Source organism: Halichoerus grypus, chromosome 3, assembly GCF_964656455.1.
Source record: "Halichoerus grypus chromosome 3, mHalGry1.hap1.1, whole genome shotgun sequence".
In the NCBI taxonomy this organism is placed as follows: domain Eukaryota; kingdom Metazoa; phylum Chordata; class Mammalia; order Carnivora; family Phocidae; genus Halichoerus; species Halichoerus grypus.
Genome location: NC_135714.1, coordinates 121,047,461 through 121,071,807, shown reverse-complemented (window position 1 = coordinate 121,071,807; position 24,347 = coordinate 121,047,461). Strand labels below are relative to the sequence as shown.

At 38.9% G+C, this 24,347-nt stretch overlaps 1 protein-coding gene across 6 annotated transcripts in view; it reads right to left on the bottom strand.

The window, feature by feature from the left end:
* IL15 (interleukin 15) overlaps positions 1 to 24,347 on the bottom strand; it is a 77,736-nt gene that overhangs the window by 13,850 nt on the left and 39,539 nt on the right. For all 6 annotated transcript variants that reach the window (XM_036105228.2, XM_078069257.1, XM_036105226.2 and 3 more), the window contains one exon: positions 898 to 996. In XM_036105228.2, the coding sequence (XP_035961121.1) occupies positions 898 to 909 (12 nt within the window). In that variant the 5' untranslated portion in view covers positions 910 to 996. The remainder of the gene's footprint in view (positions 1 to 897; positions 997 to 24,347) is intronic.

The window sequence follows — 24,347 nt, the reverse complement described above, 5'->3', positions numbered from 1 at the left end:
TCTTCTATGAGCAAAATTCTTTAATATGTATTTCTCCAGGTGCATTTCAGTGACAATAATTTTAAGAAAGTTCACATATTTACTAATTTACATATATACTAATATCATCACTTACTTTGTTTCTATTATCTTTATCCTCCCTCTCATCTTTTTTTTCTCCTTTTGAATAGTTCAGCATATATTTGTTGGATTGCTCTTAATTCTCCATGGCATGTTCATTTTTTTATTTGGGTGTGGTTGACAATAATAGTTCAACATATTTCATATAGCACAGATTAATAACATGAGTTACTAATACAGGTGTACTAGTTATATATTAATTTCACGTGAATTAATTTCAAATGAAAATTAATTATATATTGGTATCATTTGGAGGAAAAGAATGGATAAAAATAGACCCAACTAAAGATACTCTATGCCATCATAACAAGCAATATATAATAATTTCTCTTGGTGATTTAGGAACATACTTATCTTAGAATTTCTCAGTTTTGATATTTTTGCCTGCCTCTCTCACACTGTCAAAACCTTTACAGTTTCAGAAAGTACCCTAAACACTAAGAATCTGTGCTTCATTTAGTCTACACTAAAGAGATGAATAATATCCAGACATTGTCATCAAAGACTAGACAATTCATTGATTAGATGAAAATTCAAAGAACAAAATAAGGTAAGTGAAATAATACATTTACAATGACATGAAGAGCACCTGATGTGAGTAGAGTTAAAAGACCTGTTTCTATTTACTTTCAAAATAAGAATAATCCATATGTGACCAGAGATTTGTGACATCTCAAGGTTTTTGGAGAAGAGTCATAGAACTTACTATGAAGTATCTGAGATTCAAGTGACCTTTTATGAAAAGTCCATGTACTATCTTTCTCTAATTTTTCTTACCGAAATTCTCATTACTCAATGCCAGGGTAAATCCTTAAGTACTGAAGAAGAGCTGGCTATGGCAATGGGTTTCCAGCAGCCATCCATCCAGAATATTTCCTACAATACAATCCAGGGTAAGGGAATGATCCATTAAAAACACAAGTGGACAAGAAGAAAGGGAGGAAATTAATATTCATGGAGCACTTACTTTTTCATGGGATCTCTATTAGTCACTTAATATATCTATCACATTACATCCTCACAGCAATCCTATGGGGTAGGGTTAGCAGCATTTGGGTAAGCTGCCCAGGCCCCACAGCAGGTGCAAGACAGCCAGGATTTGAGACCAGGCCTGTCTGATGACTAAGCCCAAATTGGCAAATTCCAAAATTCTATGTTGGTAAACAGTAGAAGCAACCAAATACCTGGCTTCGTATAAACTACTGACTGTTCATTTCATTTACAACAGAAAAGGTTACTTCTACAGACATGAACAGCTGTGTTTTGAAATAAATCACTGTTAATTAAAACATTATTTGAGAATTTCATAAGTAACAAATTCTATTTTTTTCTAATTCAAGGCAATGAAGAATGTGAAGATCACACACTCCCAATTTCATCTCCATTGTATTAAAGCAAAAATTAAAACCAAGATACATAAAATGTAAAGTTATTTGTGCCATCCTTTTTAAAATAGTTATGTGTTTACTGACGTCCCCACAAAACTCAAAATCTGCTATGGTCTTGACATAAATATTCACTGCAATTAAATTCTGTAAATTCAATTATTTAAATTATTTCATTATCCAGATGATTGCTTTATGATATACAACATATAAATCTTTAAAAGAAAAAACTAGCATTTATCTAAGCATTAAGCAAGATACTATGAGAGTACATTCAACAGGAATGCCTTTTTTTCAATAATAACATATGAAATCGAATCCTCCTGTTACATACGATCTGACTCATACGCACGATTTTAATTACAGCAAACCCTCCTTATTGCTCTCATCTTAGAATCATCTTCTTTGTCTACATTATCTCAGGGCTTCAAAGCCTCTTAGATTCCCTACATCCTTTTGAGTTGTATCCCAAACTCCACATTGTTCAAATAAAATTACCTACTGACCAGAGCCTGAGCAATACCAAGGGTGCTGGAGGTGTTAATAAGGCCCTTATGAAGCTACCTGAGTAAGCAGCGAGGATTTCACAGCAAGTCTCCACATATGCAGGGTGTTCGATTCTCATCCGGGGTGCAGTGGACGTCCACCACCCTGCCCAACCACCCCTGGCGGGCACCCGTCAAGGAAGACTAAGCCTGTACCCTGAATGCTCCTGCCCAGCATGGTGGAATGCAGCAGGAGCCCGCCTCCAAAGCTGCAAGCAAAATAACGATCATGGAGGCCAGTGTGGCCGCAAAGGGAACTTTTACAGCTTTGCCACCCACAAAAGAACTGATACGGTCTCCTGGGTTAACAGTGAAGAATCCAGTTTTTATAGCAGCTTTGGAAGCATTCAACCTGCCACTTGCTAGTTCCGTGGACCAGTAATTTTACCAGAAATATATGTGTGGGGGTGCACGTGCACGTGTGTGGGTCAAAACTCAGTGCGGGTCAAAGAAACCTGAGAAGGTAAAATACTCTTTTCTCTTTAGCCAGGGCTCAAAGTTAACAATTACTATAATTAATTAGTATTAATGATGGTAACATTATGATAAGTATTGTTTACCTGGTGCTTTCAGGTTTACCAAAGTATTTCCTACACATGATCTCATTCAATCCTGACAATCTCTTCCTGTGAAAGATATTACTCTTATTTTATGGCGAAGAAATTGAGGTTCTGAGAGGTTAAGTGACTTGCTTCAGGTAAATGTCATACGTGTGGCCATGAAAATTGACCTCACAACCCAAGGTGGGCAGAGGGAGGAGGGAAGCCAGAAACAGACGAGTAGCCCCTTCCTATAGGAAGTAACCGACCCACCCCGTGTGAATAAGAAAAATCCACTGCTCTACTGACACTTTAAAAACAGGTCTTTCAAATTCCTTGTGTGAAACAGAACTCAAGCTCTTTCACATCCATTATCTCATTTAATTTTCACAAAATACCTGTTAGAGGGAAGTGGCTGAAACCAGGTTAATTACTTTCTGAGAAGACAAATCTAGGGATGAAATAAATTACCCACTTCCTTTTATATCATATTTTTGGAGAACCAGGAAAACAGTGTTAAATTTTTTTTTAAGATTTTATTTATTTATTTGACAGAGAGAGAGAGATACAAATAGGCAAACAGTGTTTAATCCTGGCATACTAATTGCGTGTGATCATGAAATGTGCTCTCAGTCAGCATCTTTGGTTTGTCCTTCAGTCATGTGGGGGCCCAGACCCAGGATCAAAAAAGGACTGAATCCCGGCCTTGTGCTCAAGTGGCTCACAAAGTTTAAGCAGGGATTTTTTTTTTTTTTTTTTTTTTTTTGCGATCTTGTGGTTGGGTGTCACCGCAGGATGGTTGTTGACCTTATGGCAACACCTCTACGCTAGCAGGATGTCACCGGCCCGGGGTAAGACATCGGGAAGAGCTGACAAATCAACACAGCTGGGCAGCTCCCAGAGCTGTAATTCTGGAGTGACTTGTGAAAATAACTGTACACATCTTGCACTCCATACCAACACTATAGTCCTTCCCGGCGAGGAAATATAATCTAACACACTGCTGTTTTGTCTTGTTTTATTCTGCTTAATTATTTACTCGCCCAGTCACACATTTGAAGTCAATTTTAAAAGGTTTAGCAGAGAGGAAGGGTTTTAAGTCTCGGTTAATTTGGTAAACACATTCATCTGTTCACACACAAAAAAACAAAAAATGAGGGAAGACCAATGCTGCATGTTCATGTGACTATAAAGAATGGAAGACAGTGGGGTGCCTGGGTGACTCAGTCGTTAAGCGTCTGCCTTCTGCTCAAGTCATGATCCCAGGGTACTGGGATCGAGTCCCGCATCAGGCTCCTTGCTCTGCGGGGAGTCTGCTTCTCCCTCTCCCTCTGTTCCCCCCCGCCCACTTGTGCTCTCTTTCTCTGTCTCAAATTTAAAAAAAAAATCTTCAAAAAAAAAAAAAAAAGAATGGAAGACAGCATTGTTGCCCTGTACTCATGTAACAAATATTTATTGAGTACTTACTATGTGCTAGGTATTTCTCTCTGACCTTGGGATACATCAATGAATGCAGAGGACAAACCACCTTGATTTTAGAGGGAAAGACAGACTACTTATAATATAGGTAAACTAGTTAATTATATGTTTCATTAGGGAGAGATAAGTGATGTAAGGAAAAAGGAAACACAGAATTGGGCATGAAGGATGCGGCTGCGATTTGGAGTAGGTTGTCAGGGTCGAGTTCAGTGAGAACAAAATCAGATCAAAGATGGACAGGCAGCAAGGGAATGCGCCCCAAGGATACCTGAGTAAAGGGCATCTGAAGCAGAGGGAAGAGCTAGAGCAAAGGCACCAAGGCAGCAAGCATGCCTATGAGTGTGAGGTTCGGAAAAGAGGCCGAGGGAGCGAGCAAGAGAAAGTAGTCGGCGATGAGAGCAGGAAGGTACACAGGGAGGCATGGGTCAGACTGGGCCCTTGCGGTCACTGCACACGTCTACAGCTTGAAATCACTGCAGCACTTTGTCACAGTGGACAGCTGATACCATCTGAAGGACCTTGTTAAGAATCTGTCTTGGCTCCTGTTTTAAGGACAGGCTGGGCAGGGCGGGGCCAGGAGGGCAAGGCTGGAAGCAGGGGTGCAGGTGACCCATGGCGGTGGCTGCCACGTGGGGTTGGCAGTGGAGACTGGGACACGTGGTTGGAGTCTGGAAACACCATTATGACGGAACCAACAGGATTTCCTGACAGACCGGATGTGGGGCATCTGAGAAAGAAATACTCCCAAGTCGTTGGCCCTGAGCACATGAGAAATGGAGCGGCCACCAACTGAAATGAGATAGGCTGTGGGTGGAGTTGATACTTTGAAGGGAGGGGGCAGATAAGGAGTTTTTATTTTGGACATGTGGAGTTTGGGACATCAAGTACATATCTACATGAAAATGTCAAATAGGCAGTCAGACGTAAGAATCTTGAGTTCAGGAAAGTGCTTTGAGCCTGAAATCCACATCGGATTCATGACACTGGTTGAGATCACCAAGGAAAAGGTAGAGAAAAGGACCAAACCTGAGCCAAGGCATTTCAATATTAACTAGCCAGAGAGACAAAAAAAGGACCAGCAAAGAAAAACTCAAAGGGAAGACCAGAGAAAAGGGGAAAAATGAAGAGAGTGTGATGTTCTAGACATCAATGAAAATTATATCCAGGAAAATAAATGATGATCACATCAAAGGTGCTGACAGGTCAAAGACGACATAGATTGAGCCCTGAAGGGGGCTTAGCAACATGGGGGTCCTGGGGGACTCTGACAAGAGCATTTTCAAGGGAGTGATGGAGACAGAAGCCTGCCCGAAATGGGTAGAGGAGAAAGTGGGAGGAAAGGATTCATAAAATGTTCGTGCAGGCAACATTTTGCAGAATACTGCTCCAAAAGGGAGAAAAAGGGTGGTAAAAGGTAGTAGAAGGTGGGGGGAAAATAACAGCATGTCTATATGCTGAGGGAAACCTTGAGGATGTTAGAAGGAGAAGGGACCATTGCCAGAGTGATGTTCTTGAATAGGCAAGTGAGGAGGAGAATGGGATTTCATGCACAAGTGGGCTGGTGGCTGGGTCACCCATTGTCATGGAAGGAAGGCTATGGGTCAGGGTAGGTGCAATGTCTGGGTGGTAGAGAGCTGTCGTGGTGTATGTGCTCGACTGTTGCTTCGGTTTTCTCAGTGAATTAGGACAAAAAGTCATCGGCAGAGTGAGGGCAGGGAGGGAGCATTAGGGGTTGAGGACAGAGGAAAACGTATGAAATAGCCATTGAGGTAAGTAGGAGAACGACAAATGTAAGTACAGCATGGGACCCATGCCCAAATCCGTGGTCGTGAATGGTCAGAAAGGAAGATTAGTCGGCACGTGTGTGTTTTCTCCAGCCGCATTAAACTGTGAGGAAGAGGCAGGCCCGGCATAGGTGGAGAACTGTATTTAATCGGGGTCGTGTATGTCAACAAGCACAAGCAAGAGACAGGCAAGGGACTTTCGAGTCTATGTAAGGGAGTATATTGGAGATACATCCAGGAAACCTAATTTTCTGTTTTTATTACAAAACTTCATGGAGGAAGTGTTCCTGGAATCATCTCATAAAGCATAAACAGATGTTAGATGTAAGGGAAGAGAGAGAGACAACATTCAAGGTGGAGGAAAGAGCCCAAGCAAGGACATATGCAAACAAGTGCAGTGTGTCCTCAGAGGAAAGAGTGTCATCGGCTAACAGTGTGAAAGCTGGGGTGGGTACGAGTGGACAAAAGAGTCGTGGGTGTACGAAGCAGGGACTGCAAACATAGTCTCTACAGGGCCGGGGGTAAGACTGTCAGCCTCTGTCTTGCGTTCCCAGTCACAACTACTCAACCCTCGTATGAGAGTGGGAAACAGCCATAGACAATGCACGAATGAATGCATTTGGAGCAGACAGTCGGTAAATTTGACCCACGGGCTATAGTTCACAGACCTCTGACTCCTGGGGGAATCTCTTAATCAGTCCCAACTGGAAAAGAGTTGAGAAAGTGATACGTTTAAATGTCTCAAATTGTCCTGTTATTAAGGGTACCAGCATTTTTTTCAGTAATCGCTTTTAAGCTGTTTTCAATTGACACTAATATTATGAAATTTTCAAATACAAAATTGCATTAAACACAATCTGTGCTCAGTATTAAAGCTAAAAAAAAAAAACCCAATATGGACAATGTTACCATGGGTACTACTGTGACTTTTAAAAATTAATTCATATAAGATCTAAAGTTGGTATTCAATTCTTTCATAAGGCCATACAACTTGTTAACAAGGCCTATAAATCTCCCAATTTATCAAAACAACAAAAATAAATGATTAAGTAAGATGTTTCTTCTTTTAAAAATACTATTTCACATAAGGTTTACAAAGTATGTATTTTTAATATATATATATATATATATTTTTTAAATAAAAACAGTATTTAGTTTTGGCGAATAGTTAAGACAAATTGCTTGATTATATTGAAATGTTTCTAAAGCAAGTCATAACCATTTAAATGTCTATGCTACCAACGGGGTTCCTGGGTGGCTCAGTGGGTTAAGCATCCAACTCTGGATTTTGGCTCAGGTCATGATTTGGCTCAGGGTCATTAGATCAAGCCCCACATCGGGCTCCATGCTAGGCCTGGAACCTGCTTAAGATTCTCTCTCTCCCTCTCCCTCTGTTTCTCCCCCACTCGCGTGCATGTGAGTGTGTGTCCTCTCTCTCTCTCTCAAATAAATAAATCTTTTTTAAAAATGTCTATACTACCAAAGACCAAGGCAATAATAAAATTTGGATACTTATGATGACTGCTCAAAAAGCATTAATTAAATAGATGGTATTATAAAAAATAAATAGAGAAACACTTCAGGTAGTTTATCATCTAAGAAAGACAATGATGCATACATGTAGCTGGAGGGCACATATACTCTGATCATAGTTCCATGTAGCAATATGTTCATGTGCTTTTTTTAATCATTTGGTGCAAAGGTTCTTGAAAAATGTGTTGCCTAAGTGTTTTTGAAAAATGCTAGCTAGTATAATTCTCTAGGGCAGGTACAATGGACAGCTTGCCCAGAATAGCACAGCTCTAATATTTAACCTAGTGTCTAGGAATAGTTAACGAGATCTGTTCCTCTAGCCCAGTTTCCAAAAGGACTGCATTCAGAACACTTGGGAAAGGTGAAGAAATTCTCCCAAATCAGAGCACAAAAGAACAAAAAGTTGGAAATTATGAGACAGTGCTAGAAATTCCAACATAGGATTGAAATGGAACTCCAGAAAGAGCAAAGAGAATGGAGAGGAGGAAATAATTACAAAATGATTTTTAACAATGCTATAGAGTTGGAAAAAGACACCAGCTTTCACTTTGAAGAGGCATAAAAAGTACTGATGGAAAACGTGATATTTTTTAACCTAAATTCTCTAATTCCGGGATAAAGAACACCATGCTAATAGTATTCATAGAGTACAACCAAGTTACTTAAAAACAAGAATCAGAATGAATCTGATCATGTGGTACTTAGAAGACAACAGAACTAATCTTCAAAGTTTAAGGGAAAATGAATTTGAACCTAGAAAAATATTAGTATTTAAGAAAGAGGGCAAAAAATATTCTTTCATACCAGACTTTTGAAAGTGTAAGATCCACAGAATGTGAAATAATAGTGAAAATGTGAAAATGCATTTGGGGAAAATAAAAATGTCCAAAATAATAGAAAAAGATGTGGGATATAATAATATGAAGCATAAAACAAGTAACATTTATATTTGGGTTTAAATAAAGGCACTGTTCTTCTAAAGTACAAGGTCTTTTACCTGCTTCATTCATTCATTTTGCAAAAATGTGAGATCCTTGTGATTAGAAATGCTGTTTGTCTTGTCCATTACTGTACCTCCAACACCTAAAAGCATACTAGCTTAATATAATAAGCGCATATTCTATGTTTGTTGGATTTGGTTTTTCATTTATTTGCAATTACATTGTTCCTCTTCTCGCAACCATCAATCTCTTAGCTGCCCTTGCGTCCCCATCCAGCAGGTGTAGCAGTTAGTCACTGTAAAACTACCCTAACTGGCACCCTAAGTTCCCTCCGCATTTCATCTTTCTGCTACTTTGATTTTGCTAAGTTCAAATTACAAGCTACAAAGTACTGCTAGAAAAAATATGCCATTATAACTTCTTGAGACACAACCTCCAATGGACCATCTCTACATCTTGCTAATAATTTCTTGCTCTCTGACATTCTCCACACTTTAAAAATCAGCTTTATTGAGGTATAATTTCAGCCTTAATAAAATACACTCAGTTTAGGTATACAGCATGGGAATTTACACAACCGAAATTGGCGAATGCTACGTATCACCGCCTTTTTTTTTTTTTTTTAAGAACCAACTTCCTTGCCTACCATGGACTATAGCCTTACTCATTTTTGTACTTAAATTTCTCAAAAATGTTTTAAAAGCTTTGTGTTTTTCTGTGTTTTAACTGTGTTTTTCTATTAGTTTTTCCTTTATACAATTTATAACTAAATTGTTAGGTGCATGAAGTTTTGTGATTATTTTATCTTTCTGTAGACTGTAACTTTTACCCATGAGCATTATCCTTTGTATTGCTTAGTACTTGTCCCTTGAAATATAATTTTCCTGGAATTATCATTACTATACTCATATTTGCTTAGCATATCATTTTCTGTTCTTTCATTTTGACACTTTTTGTACCATTTTATTTTTGTTACACTGGTTATAAATGGCATATTCTAAAATTTGTCTGTCTTTCTGCCTTTCTCCTTTTTAAACTCAATCTAAGTGTCTGTTCTTTTAGTAAGCAGATAGAGTTTTTATCACATCTTTGCATGTGCGGAGGGACTCGCTTGTATGTTGAGATTTACTAATGCCACTTTATTTTGTATTTTTAACTGTGCCTCCTTTACCGAATTTTTTCCTTTTCCGCCTCCATGGCCTTCTGTTGGATTGCTCAAGTTTTCTTTGCCTTATTTTCCTTTTTTTGGTTTGGAAATTATAATTATAATGTTATATTTCATTTTTTTTCTGTAGTAAACTTTTATGTTGATTTTTTGCAATTAATCATCACGAATATGCTTCACATTTCAAGCCACCAATGGTTTAACGACTGGCTCACTAAATGCCTGCAAGGCTTCCACAAGCCAGTTAGAGCTCTCCAGCATACCACTGCCTATGGTAAATTTTAAAAACACAATGAATAATGTTTTATGTGGTATATATGTATATTAGATTGAATAGATACAGATAGATGAAACCATTCTGCCCTACAGAACAGCACATAGAACAATCATAAAAGTTGTCTCTGACCTAGATCTAAAATGTCTATGTGCCAAACTTAAAATAAAGTCTCAAAAATTATAAAAATCTGAAATCATACCGGCCATGTTACGTGATTACAAATCAATAATGTTGGATTAATGAAGTGAATCATACTGAATTACAATATTAACAATTTTGAATTAAAATAATAAAAGGAGAAAAATTCTAAAATCTGCTCACAGTAAAATGGTACGTTTAAATAAAGCTGGTATAAAAGAGAAAGTCAATATGAAAATTATACCTTACTTAAAAAAATTGGGGCACCAAAATCTGATGTCAATACTGTGTAATGATATCCCAAAAAAGAAAAATTATCTGGCAATCTCTTGTGAACACTGATATGCAGTCACAACTATGTGGGTTCAAATCCTGCTCTCTCACTATCTTAAGACATATATATATATATATATATATATATATATATATATATATATATACCTTAGTCATTTTCTTTCTAAGTCTGGAAAATGGAGATGAGCACAGAACATACCTCCTATGATCATTGTGAAGATTAAGTGAAATTTTACATGGGAAGCACTTTAGACCTTGCATGAGATGGGAACGATTCATAACACCATCTATTAATATTACCTTGACAACTCTTCAAGAACCTTTGAGAAAATATGGCAGGCATCATTATTATCAGCCTCAAATTACAAATAAAGAAAGTAAAACTCAGAAGTTAAGTAATTTGCCCAACATCACACATGCTGAGAAGGAACACATCTGAGTTTAGTCTTGGTTCCTTCATTCACGTACACATTTATCAAATATTTTCTAAGCCCCTACTATGTGTCAGTAACTCTTCTTCTAAGGACACAGCACTGAAAAATAAAAAGGTGAAAATGAGTAATTCTAAAGTATCACTGACAGTGTCCTCAGTTACCGTGGAGAAAGTGAAATTTTACACAGGATGGCAAGAAAGACCTCACGAAAACGGTGACATTATATTTAAAGTAGAAACCTTGAGTCAGCAAACAGTATCTGAGGAAATAGTTTTCCTGGCAGAGGCAACAAGAAACACAAAGACCAAAAAAAAGAGGAAGAAATATAAAGACGCCGTGGGAGAAGTGTGCCAAGAAGAGCAAGGAGGCTCATTCAGACAGATGTCCAGGAGGTAAGGGGACGGGGGGGTTAAGTAAGGGACAGTGGCGGGCAAGTATGCCATCAGGTAAGGACTTGGGTTTAACTGGAAAACTTGTTTGAAGCATGTTGAGCACAGGGAAGATGGGATTGTCTTAGACTTCAAAAGCCACGCAGTGGCTGCAGTATTGAGGAAGACTCTGCGTGGGCACAGGGAGACAAGCTGGGGGGTTGCTACAATAATCCAGGGTACTCGTAACAGCGATGGAGAGAGGTGTATATCCCGATGAACTGATGTTAGGTACGAAAGAAAGAGAAGTGTCAAGGATGACTCTGAAGGCTCTGGCCTGAAAGGGGAAGAGCAGGGTTGCCATTGTTTAAAACAAAGTAGGCTCTGAAAGGAACAGGTCTGAGAAAAAAAAGTCAGGAGCTCAATTTTGAAAAGATTAAGTTTCATGATTATTAGATATTCAATTTTATTAAGATGTGTGGAGGAGAGCTGGATTTCAGCACAGATGTCCCAGAAAGAATTATGGGAATACTGATAATATACCAAATAAGCAATGAATCAGTGAAGGCAAAGGGAACCAGAGGCCTATTGGTCTTCACTGTTCAGTTCTGTACAGCATTACTAGGTATCCCCTGTGTGCGAGGCACTAAGGGTTACAAAGGGGAATAACCATAGCCCCCGTTTCTTCAGGAAATTATAGAAACCCACACATACTTTCATTATAATATTATAAATGCTAAGACAGTTTGGGGGTCCAGCTTTTTACGTTGAGAGAAAACATCCTCGAGGATACGACAAAAATAGACTACCTGAGAGGATGAATAAAATTAGCCAATCCAGGGAAGGAGAAAAGAACTTTCCAGGCAGAGGGAAAATAGTGGGCAAAGGCAGAGAGGCATGAAACAATAGGAAGCATGCAGGGAAACTCCAACACTGCAATTTTCCTAGCACGAGTTAGAGAAAGGGAGTGGTAGTGGTAGAGTGAAGGATGAATGGGCTAAGTCATGGGGAGCCCTGCCTGACAGGAGAATGTGCTGTTCACTGTGTTCATGAGTGCCACGGCATGATTAAATCTGCACTGGCTATAGATCATCTTGACCACTGTGCAGAGGGTGTATGTGAAGGAAGCGAGACTGAAGGTAGGAAAATAGGTAAATTATTATTACAGTCGTCAACATAAGGAACTAACCTGGGGAAGAAGTAATAGGAATTGAAAAGTAGCCACAATATTATCATAGTTATCTGTAGTAATACTGCCTAGCAAAATCAGCAGGGCTTGTTGGCAGTCTGGGAATGCTGCGTGAGGGAGGAGGAAGAGTCTAGGACGCCTAACAGGTTGTATGCTTTGATGTCAGGGTCGTTAGGTCACTAATTGAGACTGGACACAGGCAGGGCTCGTAGGAGGGGAAGATGATTCACTCAGTGTTGCAAATGCTAAGTTTGGAAAGCTGGTTGGGATACCAAAGAAAATGTTCAGGCAGACAGATGAATATGCAAATTAAAGCTTAAGAGATGGCAGGGCTAGAGACAGAATGCATTGGCTTAAACCATGAGTTCAGAGGAGATCAAGCTCAGAGAGCATGTAAAGAGAAAACTGCAGTGAGAAAAGAGAGAACAGCCATCTTTAACCTTTCTTCAGATAATGGCTTCAGTGAAAGGATTCTAATTGCTTCAGGTTACTGGTCACAGCTAACGTGGTCACGCAGCAAGCAATTACAGCGCTCTCAGGGACTCTGATGGCGCATCTCCTTGAATGTAAGAAGCACATTTTTTCAATGTGAACATTTCTGAAATAGGGTTCACGTCTTATAAATGATCTCTATCCTCATACTCGGAAAAGCTGTTATTAAAAAGATTGTGCTTCTTAAAAAATTGATGGTGTTTCACCACAGGTTCTCTGGGAAGGAGACTGACAGATTTATGGGCAGGAGGTATACTGAGAAATGTCTTTAGGGTCAGTATCTGTGAGGGAGGGGTAAGAAAGCTCACTGGGCAGAGGGAGAAGTAAGGCCACTGTGCCATCACCAACTTGGCTTTGAGGAGCTCGAAAGCTGGGATGGCTCTCGGGAGCTGTACCAAGTTGGGAAAAGCCCTTAAAACACTCCCCTCCTCCCAAAACACGGGACGCAGGCTGCCTCTGGAGTGTGGGTGTGACCTTGGATAAGGAGAGTTTCTCCCAGAGATGACTGTCCTCTGAGACTCTAGCAAGCGGCACTCCTGGCAGCTGTGGTAACCAACTCTCATCCCTTAAGAAGAATATGGTCACAGCATGGCATCCATTACAAGTGACATGTATGAATGAAGGAAGTGCAGCATTTTTATCTCAGTATCATTTGATCTTACTATGATCATGAAGTATTAAACATAAATCTTCTCTGGCACAACCCATTTCAAGTCAGGAAAATGGAGATGAGCACAGAACATACCTCCTATTTTTAGTAAAAGTATAGGTCATCTGAAATCCTACCCTATATGGGATAAAATAGAGAAAGAGAATTATTTCTGAAAATTAAAGAAATAATGTAAGATCGAAAAAGACATTCACTGCAAAATTCCTAGGGATTTACTGAAAATTATTTGGGAATGAAAGAGTAAAATAATAATGGTTAAGTGCTAAGTTACTGAGCACTTAGAAGGACAGGCAGATTTACCATAAAATCAGTGGTGTTCTAACACCTCGGTCTTGCATCGCCAATGGTGAGGAAGCAACAGTCCTAGCCCTGTCGACGGGGGCATCAAGAACGGGTGGCCCCAGCCTTTGGTCCCTTCTACCTTCTAGAGGTCATACTGGGTTTGCAAACAGGTCCTAACCGCAGGCAGGCTGCCAACACTTCCTTCGATCTATTTGGACTCCAATGACAATTTAACCCCAGCAGACCTCATGAGGAATCTGAACCTCATCTGTGACTCTAAGGATGTGAATGCAATGCATCAGGGCCACCATGTCCCAAGTTCTCAGCCACTTTACATTCCCTCCCCGCATCTCTCACAGCAAGACCTGCCCACAGGGTAGGGACAGGGAGTCAAGAGGAAGCAGTAAGGACCTGGCCAAGCTGTGGAGGCACTGGCCTGTCCAGATCAGGTCAAGTGAAACCCCAAAGCTGGACTTCTCCGAGGCTTCCCTCCAAACAAGGAGGACTGCCTGAGCAGGCAGCTGTGGGGTAATCAGAAATGCAGTATTTCCAGTAATGTGTTATCAAGGTAAATGAATACTTCCTAAACCATCAATAATAACAAACAAATTCCAACTCACTTTGCTATAGAAAAAAAATAAATTTTCTCTCTATTTGCTCTATAAAAAATATTTAAAATCATCATCATCATCTAAAAGAGGACATCTGAGTCTACACAGACAAAGATTTGTAGGAAATAAAATATATAAAGGTGAGTTAGGAAGTTTTTTTACTGATAATGATAACATTTTGTGACGTTTGTGGTATTTTTCAGTTCTTTTAGTATTTGCAATTTGTGATTGCTCTTCCCACTCTAAATAAATACCCCAAAATGTGCTAGTTGACTAATTTTGTGTTCATAATTTAGTACTCTTTTTATTAAAGAGGGCCCGGACCCTGTAAATGCTTGAGGCCCTACAAACCTGGATTCGCTCTTATTTATGATGTGCTAGACACTTCTTCCAAGCACTCAATTGATTTAATCAAGTAAATGTATGAGGTAGATGCTTTCATTAGATGAGAAAGTTGAGGACAAAGACTTTAAGGAACTTGCCAAAAGTGACTCACGGAGGACAAGACAGTGTCAAGATTTGAACGCGTCTCACTCCTGAGCTCATGTTCTTTCAACTCTATGCTATACTGAAATAAGCAATTTATAGATTCTTTTGATGCACTTTGATATGCATTCAATACTTACTAAGTATTGTATCATTTAATACTTACTAAGTCCCTTTTTTGATTAAGGGAATGTGCTAGGTGCTGGGTAACATCAGGCAGATATTATAAAGCTCCTATCCCCCACAAACCATGTTGACTAATAAGGAGACCCAAAATGCTGCAACAGAAAGCATAATAAAATCAAAGGTATTAAGAAGTGCCACAAATAAATAAAGGAGAAATAATGAATTAAACATTCTCATCTGCCAAGTGAAAGAGTGTGAGCAATGGTGTATAAACATAAGCTAAGTCTTCCTTTTATTCATGTAACATTGGGGAGCTAATGTTACGATATTTTAAAATTTCAACTCAAGATAGTGGATATATTTGGGATAACACATTTTTAAAGTTTCATTTCAAGACTAATTAACAGATGTTTTCTGAGTACCTATGAAGTGACTGGCATTTTGATAGGTATTTGGTGATCACATTGAGAAAAAAATTTCGTATCTGGAAAGAATAACAGAGATCCTAGAATCTACCCTCTTTTGTAATGAGGAAGCTGAGGCCAAAAAGATATGTGGCATATGTTTCAAGAGTCATCTCTTTCAGGACGCCTTTCCCTAAATGACCACAGTCACAGACCATTTTACCTTTTTATAAATTCCGCATAGGCTTTGTTTGGTGGCTCTTGTTCTTTGATTGGGTACTTGTTTTATACATAGTGAGGTCATGAGCTTTTTAGCTCTTTTTTTTAATGATCAATGACACCTTTAACATCTAAAAGCTATAGACTCTTTCCTCAGAAAAATGCACATAAGCACATATCCAAAAATTTAAATAAAATCATCTTAAGATTAAACATTCGGTCCTCTAGAGGTCTCAGGATCCCAGGTTAAAGATCTTTCTTCTAGATTGTTGGCTTCATGAAATGATTTTTTTCTTATACATGCCCATAATACATGCATAAAGTACACTTATCTGTGTATCTCCTATAGTGCTTAATATTGCAATAAATATGGTAGAAGTTTAGTAAATGTCTACTGATTTGAGTTATCCAAGAACTAAGCTGCAGCCAACTGAAGACACAGAACCAGCCTCATCACTCTCTGCCTGGTCATGTCTTACACTATTTCATGATTTCTCTTAAAAACAAAACAAAACAAAACAAAAACGGGGTGGGAGGGAGGCGCATGGGCCTGGATGGCTCAGTCGGTTAGGTGGCTGCCTTCGGCTCAGATCATGATTTCAGGGTCCTGGGATCGAGCCCCATGTCAGGCTCCCTGCTCAGTAGGAAATTTGCTTCTCCCTCTCCTTCTGTCCCTCCCCCCCGGCTCATGCTATCTCTTTCTCACTCTCTCAAATAAAAAAATAAAATCTTAAAAAAAAAAAGAAGACACAATCATTAACATTGTGGGCTCAGTTTTACAGTGGAGGTAAAATAAACATTCAAGTACAAACTCAGCATAACCACTTGGATAGGACTATATGTGCAATAAAAATTCACATTTAGGACAGGACAGCACTTGTAACATAGACAATACTCAATAAATATCTGTAAGGTGATTGTGAGTACATGAATAAATGAATAATAAGGAATGACTAAATGTTACTGCTAGTGGAGAAGGCTTTTGGATGGGGTGGCCATTGCGGTTGGTATTGAAGAGTAAGTTGTGATGAGCACAGGGTGTTGTATGGGAGTGTTGAATGACTATACTGTACACCTGAAACTAATATTACACTGTATGTTAACTAACTGGAATTTAAATACAAACTTAAAAAAGAAAGTGAACAAAATTTGAATAGGAAGGAGGATATTCCAGCTAAGATAGACCCAGCATAAGTAATACCATCTGATTAGGAGAAAACCCAAGAGCTTCCACTGAATATAAAGTATTAAAGGGGGTGAGAGGAAATTGTAGGGAAGCAAAATTTGTCACCCCAAAATGTGTCTCTTTGGCACTGGATTATTTTAAGTTGATTATTTTTAAGAAACAGAAGGTTCGGGGGCGCCTGGGTGGCTCAGTTGGTTAAGTGACTGCCTTCGGCTCAGGTCATGATCCTGGAGTCCCGGGATTGAGTCCCGCATCGGGCTCCCTGCTCAGCAGGGAGTCTGCTTCTCCCTCTGACCCTCCCCCCTCTCATGCTCTCTCTCTCTATCTCATTCTCTCTCTCAAATAAATAAATAAAATCTTTGGGAAAAAAAAAAAAAGAAGCAGAAGGTTCGGGGAAAAACTCTGGCCTTACTCCTAACTGCCTAAAAGAATTAAGAGTACCTACCCTGGAAAGGAAGATATCAGCATGGATAACAACAGTATAATATGAACTAGGGGTGGTAGACAGGGAGGAACTTAATAAAATCAGTGCTTCTGCATGGCCCAGCCAATATTTGTTTACCGAAAGGGCACTTGTTATGACTGAGCACTGGGTATTATATGTAAGTGATGAATCACTAAATTCTACTCCTGAAACCATTATTACACTGTATGTTAACTAGAATCTAAATAAAAATTTGAAGAAAATAAATAAATAAATAAATAAATAAATAAATAAATAAATAAAAGGTACTCCCTACCTGTTCAGTAATTACCCCCCCCCAAAAAATTTACTCTTTTTCATCTTCCTGTGAACTGTCTTCCCTCCCTTTGAAGTCCCAGACCCCTAACCTGTTGTCCTTAGCTCTGGATGGCGTATACGCCTCAGCTGCCTGACTGCCGTGGGCCTCATATTCTTATGGAGCCCCCTACATACATAGTTCAATTTGATTTTCTCCTGTTAATCTGTCTCATGTCAATTTAATTCTTAGACCAGCCACAAGAATCTTGAAAGGTAGAGGAAAGTTTTTCACCATCAAAATACATTTGAATAGTCAGGCTGGAGTAGGATTACATGTGACCTAGAAAGTGAAGCTGAGGAATCTGATTTGATTTTCTAGATTCTGAGACAGTGATGTTACCCAACAGTTGTCCTTGACAGTAATTATTAATTCAATGCAAAACTGAAGAGAAAAAAGTCACATATCATTTTTTAACATCTGCTTGTATAAACACTCAGACCAGTTATTCATCTATTAAAAAAAAAAACTATTGCCCTAATCTGATAAATAGTCCTTCTACTTTAATAAGTAAGTTTGTGATTCCTGGTAATCAACAGTCATTCTTTTTACAGGAAAGGAAAGACTTGATTTTTCAAGAGTGAGAGTTTGTAATTGATTTAATACTGAGCCCATGTGTTAATTATTAGCTGGATAAGTACAAGGCTGGGTCATAATTAGCTCATATCCTATATGAAATTTTCCAGCTCCTCAGCACATATGCCTAATAGGAGCTCTCTTCTGGACCGTGGTCCTCTTTGTTACTGTTGCTTCTTTAAGTGTATTTTTTTTTTAAATTTGCTTCATCAAGTGTTCATACTGTTTCTGTATTTTGACCTGGCTACTAAAGCTAGTCATTTTTCAGTCTCTCTACAAATCCACTCACAGTATGATTGGGGTATAGCCCCCCTGTAGGACTCTACCTAGGGAGCTGGCAGCCATCTTGTCAGTTCAGATGAAAGAATGAACAACTAGAGGTCATATCAACCCCCAAGGCATGGCCAGACCAACCAAGGAACACATAGGCGTAGGCTCAAGGGATAGGAATACTTACTCATCATCCAAAGTAACCCATAGGACAAGGAGTTAATCAGCACTAATGAAATCTCTCACATACAGACAAAAATATTTTTCAGATTCCAAGTCTCTTGAGATGAAACAGACCTCCAAAGGACCAGATGGAGCCGGCACCAGAAGTTAGTAAGTAGCATCTGCTAACATGACCCTCAGGGCCTCCGATCAGCAGTGTCCACCTTCTCAGGAGACCCCTGCCCCAAAGTTTGCCCTTAAAAACCCTCACTTACAAGGCATCAGAGAATTTGGGATTTTTGAGCATTAGCACCCCATTTTCCTGGATGGTGCCATACCAATAAAATAGTCTATCTTTGTTCACTGCAAGAGCTCAGTGTCCGTTTTTATTGGCTTGCTGTGCACTGAGTGGACGAACTCTCGTTTGGTTCAGTTACAGACATTTATGGGGGAAATGTCTGTAACTTGATAAAATTAATTTTATTTGTGGAATTCAATTATCAATATTTTCCAAGGTTAGACTCAGTAAAGAAAATCCAGAGTTAATCACCAGTAAGTAAAGTTTTCCTAGTGTTCATATTTTCTTTCAACAAATATGGATCTTAATTTAAGGAGAGGGCGAACAAAGCTGGATATTAATGTATTAATAATTTATACGGGAAGCTAATAGTTAAACTTGCCTTTGCTGTTAACTCTGAACAAACGCCCAGAAAAAAACTCCACAGTTCAGAGAAAACTATTTTTGAAGGAGGAAAGGTACACTAAAAGAACAAAGTCTTGCATTAATAATCTCTATAGTAGAGTACATGCATTCAAATGTTGTATCTAATGTTGACTCTTCATGAAAAATTTTGAACAATTGTCTAGAAAAAGCACTTCTCAGCAGAAACTACTTCGACATGAGCTCTAAGTCTGTGAATTAAACTGAAATCCACAGTCTGTATGGTGCCAAAAGAAAATAATGAGTCTTGGCCTCAGGAACAACAAAATGGGTCACTTAAAGTCTGGGAGTTACATACAACAAATGGAGATAATAGGCTTTCTGTACTAATAACCCCTTATCAAGCCAATTAATGACTTAACTCGAGCACCCAAAGAGAGTCTGTGGGTTATTATCTGAAAAAAAAGAAGGCTCTACAATAGGGTAAAAAGGCCATGTGGAGTAATTGCCTTAGGAAAAAAAAATGTTTTCTCACTTTCCAGTAGAAATATCTGAAACATAAATTATATGGGAATGAGAAATATGTTAAGAATCCTGTTATTTCACTTTGATTCCCTTGGGCACCCATTATCATGCTAGAACTGAATATTTACATAAAATAAACACCATTAGCAGAAAAGAAGATGACAGAAAATTCTTTTCCCACTTAGGGCATTTCAACATCTGGGCTACCATGGGCCATTAAAGCACAATGAAACCGCCTGCCTGGCCTGCCATGTACCCTTTTATTTATTTATTTTTAAGGGAAAATGTCAGGAAATATCTGTATACTTTAGACTCCTTTTGGCTGCTGAGCAACCTGCTTCCAGGAAAAGCAAAAGATTAGTATGACTTTTATTCCCTTTGAAAAAAAAATGTCTTCTCTTCCTTTTTAACTTCGGTTAATTAAACATGCCAACTCACACGAAAAAAAGAGAAGGAAAGAAACCACGTTCACGGTGCATCTCATGTAAGAGTTCAGAGCAAAAATCAAAAGGTGTTTTGGGGAAAGAAGAAAAATACACAAGAAGGGCAAACAGGCAGTCTCTCAGGCTCTGCTTAAGGAAGGCAACACAGGACCGCTAATAAGTCGCAGAACTTAGGTGTGTACTGGCTGAGCTGAATATCATAGATGTCAGCCCATAAGAATACAAAGACAGGGTGACATGGCCACAAAATGTAAGTGGAGAAAAAGTTTAATATAGAAGAATTTTCATTAAAGGACGCTCATTTCAGTTAAGAAATCTCCCCAAAATGTTCAATTAATACTCACTGAGGATTCCCTGGTTTGAGGCAGTTCTTGGGAGCTATGCCTAGGGTAACAAAAGAGGTGAATTACTGAACATAAATGATATTTGGTCTTTGACAGTGTAAATATCCAAGGAAGACACCCAGAAAGCTTGGGTCTAATGTACAGCATGGATGGGTCCAACAAGACTATGGAGCCCCTGAAGGAAGGCTGGTGGGAGAGGAGTTCTGTATGGAAGAAAGTGGTCATATGAAGGATACGTCCAAATACACTGGGCAAACACAGCTCTGAGTTAAAACTAACACTCAGGTTCTGAGTTTTTAATGGCACACAGGGCAGCAACTTATAAAGATAATTTCCGATCACATTTTATAAGACTTTCCTTTATAGCCAAGACATAAAGCCATCTCCATAAAGGAAGCTTTACAACAAAACTTTCCATCAAGTGTTCGACAGAAAGAGAACCAACTGACAAGTCTCTGATATTCAAAGAACAACAAAAAAATAAAAACAGTAATACAATATTTATTCAGTGGAACGAAGCACATAAAACACAGGAGGTAGCTCACTTCTGGACATGGTATTGGTGGCATTAGGCTTCCTGCCTTGAACACTCAGAGTCACACTCTCCCTCCAGCTATAATAAAATATTGCTATCCAGCTAGAAAATCAACACATTGGCTTCCAAAGCACATGGACTCGGTAGTTTTCCTATCAGAATCCTACAGTTTTATGAAGCCACGTATTGATGGAATGGCAGTGTAAAAAGAAAATAAAACCAAAAGAAAAACAGACAAACAGCTGTTTTCCCTTACACTAAGGCATCACTGCAAACATATAGTAGTGTAGGTTCTTACACAGTGAAAACTCTTTTTGTTCTCTACACACTGAATGACAGCATGAATCATTTTGTTCTGTTTTGGTTGCCATTTTCCAAACTTTATTACCAGAAAAATCATTCCCTATGTGCATGTTGCCCATAATATCCTCCCCTCCAGGGAGAGAAGTTATATAGCTCAGACCCCATTTCTAATTTAACTGTTCATTTAATTTTCTTTAACACTTTAAAACATCAGCTGGATGCTTTGACTTGTCACAACTGGGCCATCAACTTGGTGGAGAACCCATAAGAATGGCAATACCAGAGCTTCATACCACATACTTCACAAAGAAAGGCAAAATCAACTTTGCTAAGACAACACATAACAACTCTGGCCATCGTCTGCCATTAATGATGTCTGTGTTTTAATATTCAGTACTTTATCCTTGAGAGCAGAAACAGGAATTTCTCATTAAAGAACAATCATGCATATTTTGTGACCAATAGCATGCCAAGTAAAAGATATTTCTGGTAAAATAAAGAGAAACAAGAAAAAAATGGAACACTTATTTGAGAAGAGCAAAGTGTGCATAAAAGTTGGACCCCAAGAAAGTTTTCTTGTGTGAAGAAAGAAAACAAATCCTATAACTTAAGTATGACAAGCTCCATACTCATTCCAATGAATTTTACTATAATATTCACACAGGTTCAACTATAAAATTTTTTCATGTGTCTTTATGAGATCCAGCAAACAAATTTCTAAGCAGTCAAACAAACAAACACAAAAAAAACTCCAGCAACTCAGAAACTGACCAAAATACGTCATAAAATAATAGAAACTTAGAAAACTGCTTATTTAATAGCTGGGGACTATAAAGTTCAGAGATGTCTAGTGACTTATCCCAAATTATGTAGTTATTGAGAAAAACCAGGACTGGACTTTGTTTCACACACAAACTACACTGTTCCCAATACAATTGAGCAGGTTATAGTCTAAGAGGCTGTTTGACCTGGTTAAATCATGGGGAAAAAAGCAGATGCCTATTATCGTCTTAATGAGGGGGAAAAAAAGAAGATTCAAAGCTGCCAATAAAGAAATCAATGATTCTCTGATAAAAAGTTGTCCTCAACAGCCTAAGAAATATATGCCATATAATTGTTTATGTTATTTAAAATTGTTTATGTTATTTAAAAGGAAAACTTAATCTGTTTTCCTTTTTCGTAGTGTACACCACTTCAAATATTCTGCTTCATAAAAATCCATGTGGTCTCCAGTCAATGGTAGCTTTATTTGAGAATGGGATTTTTCTTAATTGACTTTATGTCTTCGGCAGTTTGCAGCGATCTTTAGCACACTGCTATAGGAATTATAGTCACTCAACTCAATTGCTTCTTAAAAGCATATAAATAAAAAGAAAAACTATGATTGCACTCAAACTTCCAGAAGAAATGGAAATGAGCATGACTCTTGGTTAACCAACTCTTTAAAGTGTGTTTATAAGATAAGCGGGGGGGGGGGGGCACCTGGGTGGCTCAGTCGTTAAGCATCTGCCTTCGGCTCAGGTCGTAATCCCTGGGTCCTGGGATAGAGCCCCGCATCGGGCTCCCTGCTTGGTGGGCAGCCTGCTTCTCCCTCTCCCACCCCCCCTGCTTGCATTCCCTCTCTCACTATGTCTCTCTCTGTCAAATATAAAAATAAAATATTAAAAAAAAAAAAAAAGATAAGCAGGGGGGAGACAGGGTACAAAGGAGAAACCAAAGCTTGAAATCAAACAGGGCAGACTCAACCAACATTAGTGCAAATCACAGAAATATGGACAGCATAACAAAACCTAATGTCCGTGATTCTTGACCATCTGGATCTCCTATTTTACGGAACCCATGTGCATGGAAAGCTTGTGTGGGAACGCCGTGAGCTGGTACCTTTGATAGCACCATGTGGCACCAACACAGTCTGACTGTATAGCAGTAAGTGGTCTCCATAATGCCCACGGATAACATCCAACCCTCTGATCAATGTGATACGGGGACAAAGGTCTATCATTCAACCAAAACCCCGGCTTGACCTCTAGATCTGTCAATTACTGTTTTGAGTAATAGGACGTGGCAAGCAGAATTATACACCCCATCCCACCCCCAAAATCCCACCCCAAATGTGCATATGATGAAGGATCGCCCCTGGGGCTGTGTTATGTTATATAGGCACAGCTGACCTTAATAGAGAAATTATTGAAGGGGGTGGGGAGGAGGTGGCTAATCTAATCACACGAGGCTTTAAAAGCAGAGAATTTTTTTCTGTGTGGTGGCAGAAGCGGAAGCCAGGGAGGCTCAGATCATAAGAAGGACTACACATGCCTTTGAGGGAGCCATTGTAAGAAGCAATTCTGGTGGCCTCTGGGAGTGGTGCATGACTCTTCCTGATAGCCAGCAAGGAAATAAGGACCTCACTCCTACAACCACAAAGAACTAAGTTCTGCCAACAAGCTGAATGAGTTTGGCATGGATTCTTTCCAGAGCCTCCAGATAATAGCCCAGCCTGGCAGAAACCTTAATTTCTACCTTGAGACCCTGAGTAGAATACCCAATTGAGCCTGTCTGACTTCTGATCTCCAAAACTGTGATATAGTTAACAGGTGTAATTTTAAGTCACTAAGTTCGTAAAGATTTGTTATACAGCATAGAAAACTAATATATAAGGAAATTTATTTAACTTCCAGAGCTTCTGAAAAACATAAAATACAAAATCATTAATGGTTGTAATGAGAAGACACATCATGTGCCTGGTACAGTATTTAACATGCAGTAAGAATTCAAGACGCAATTACTGTACCTTTAAATACTTCATTTTATGACACTTCAGAGACTTCTGACACATTTTCTAAGTCAACCTTTCTGAGATCCTCTGCAAACTTGTTTGGGTAATACTTCTGCCTTTGTTCCCCTATACACTGAACAGATTTACAGGTCTGTGAAATTAAAATGAACTTTTATACGAGATAGCACAATAAAACAATCCGATGATTCTACATAGCACATGTGAAAAGCAGTCTTGTTAATTTGTATGTGCATCCTATACTTGCTACACTTCAAGCGACCATAAAGTAACCACAACAAAAAGGATGTG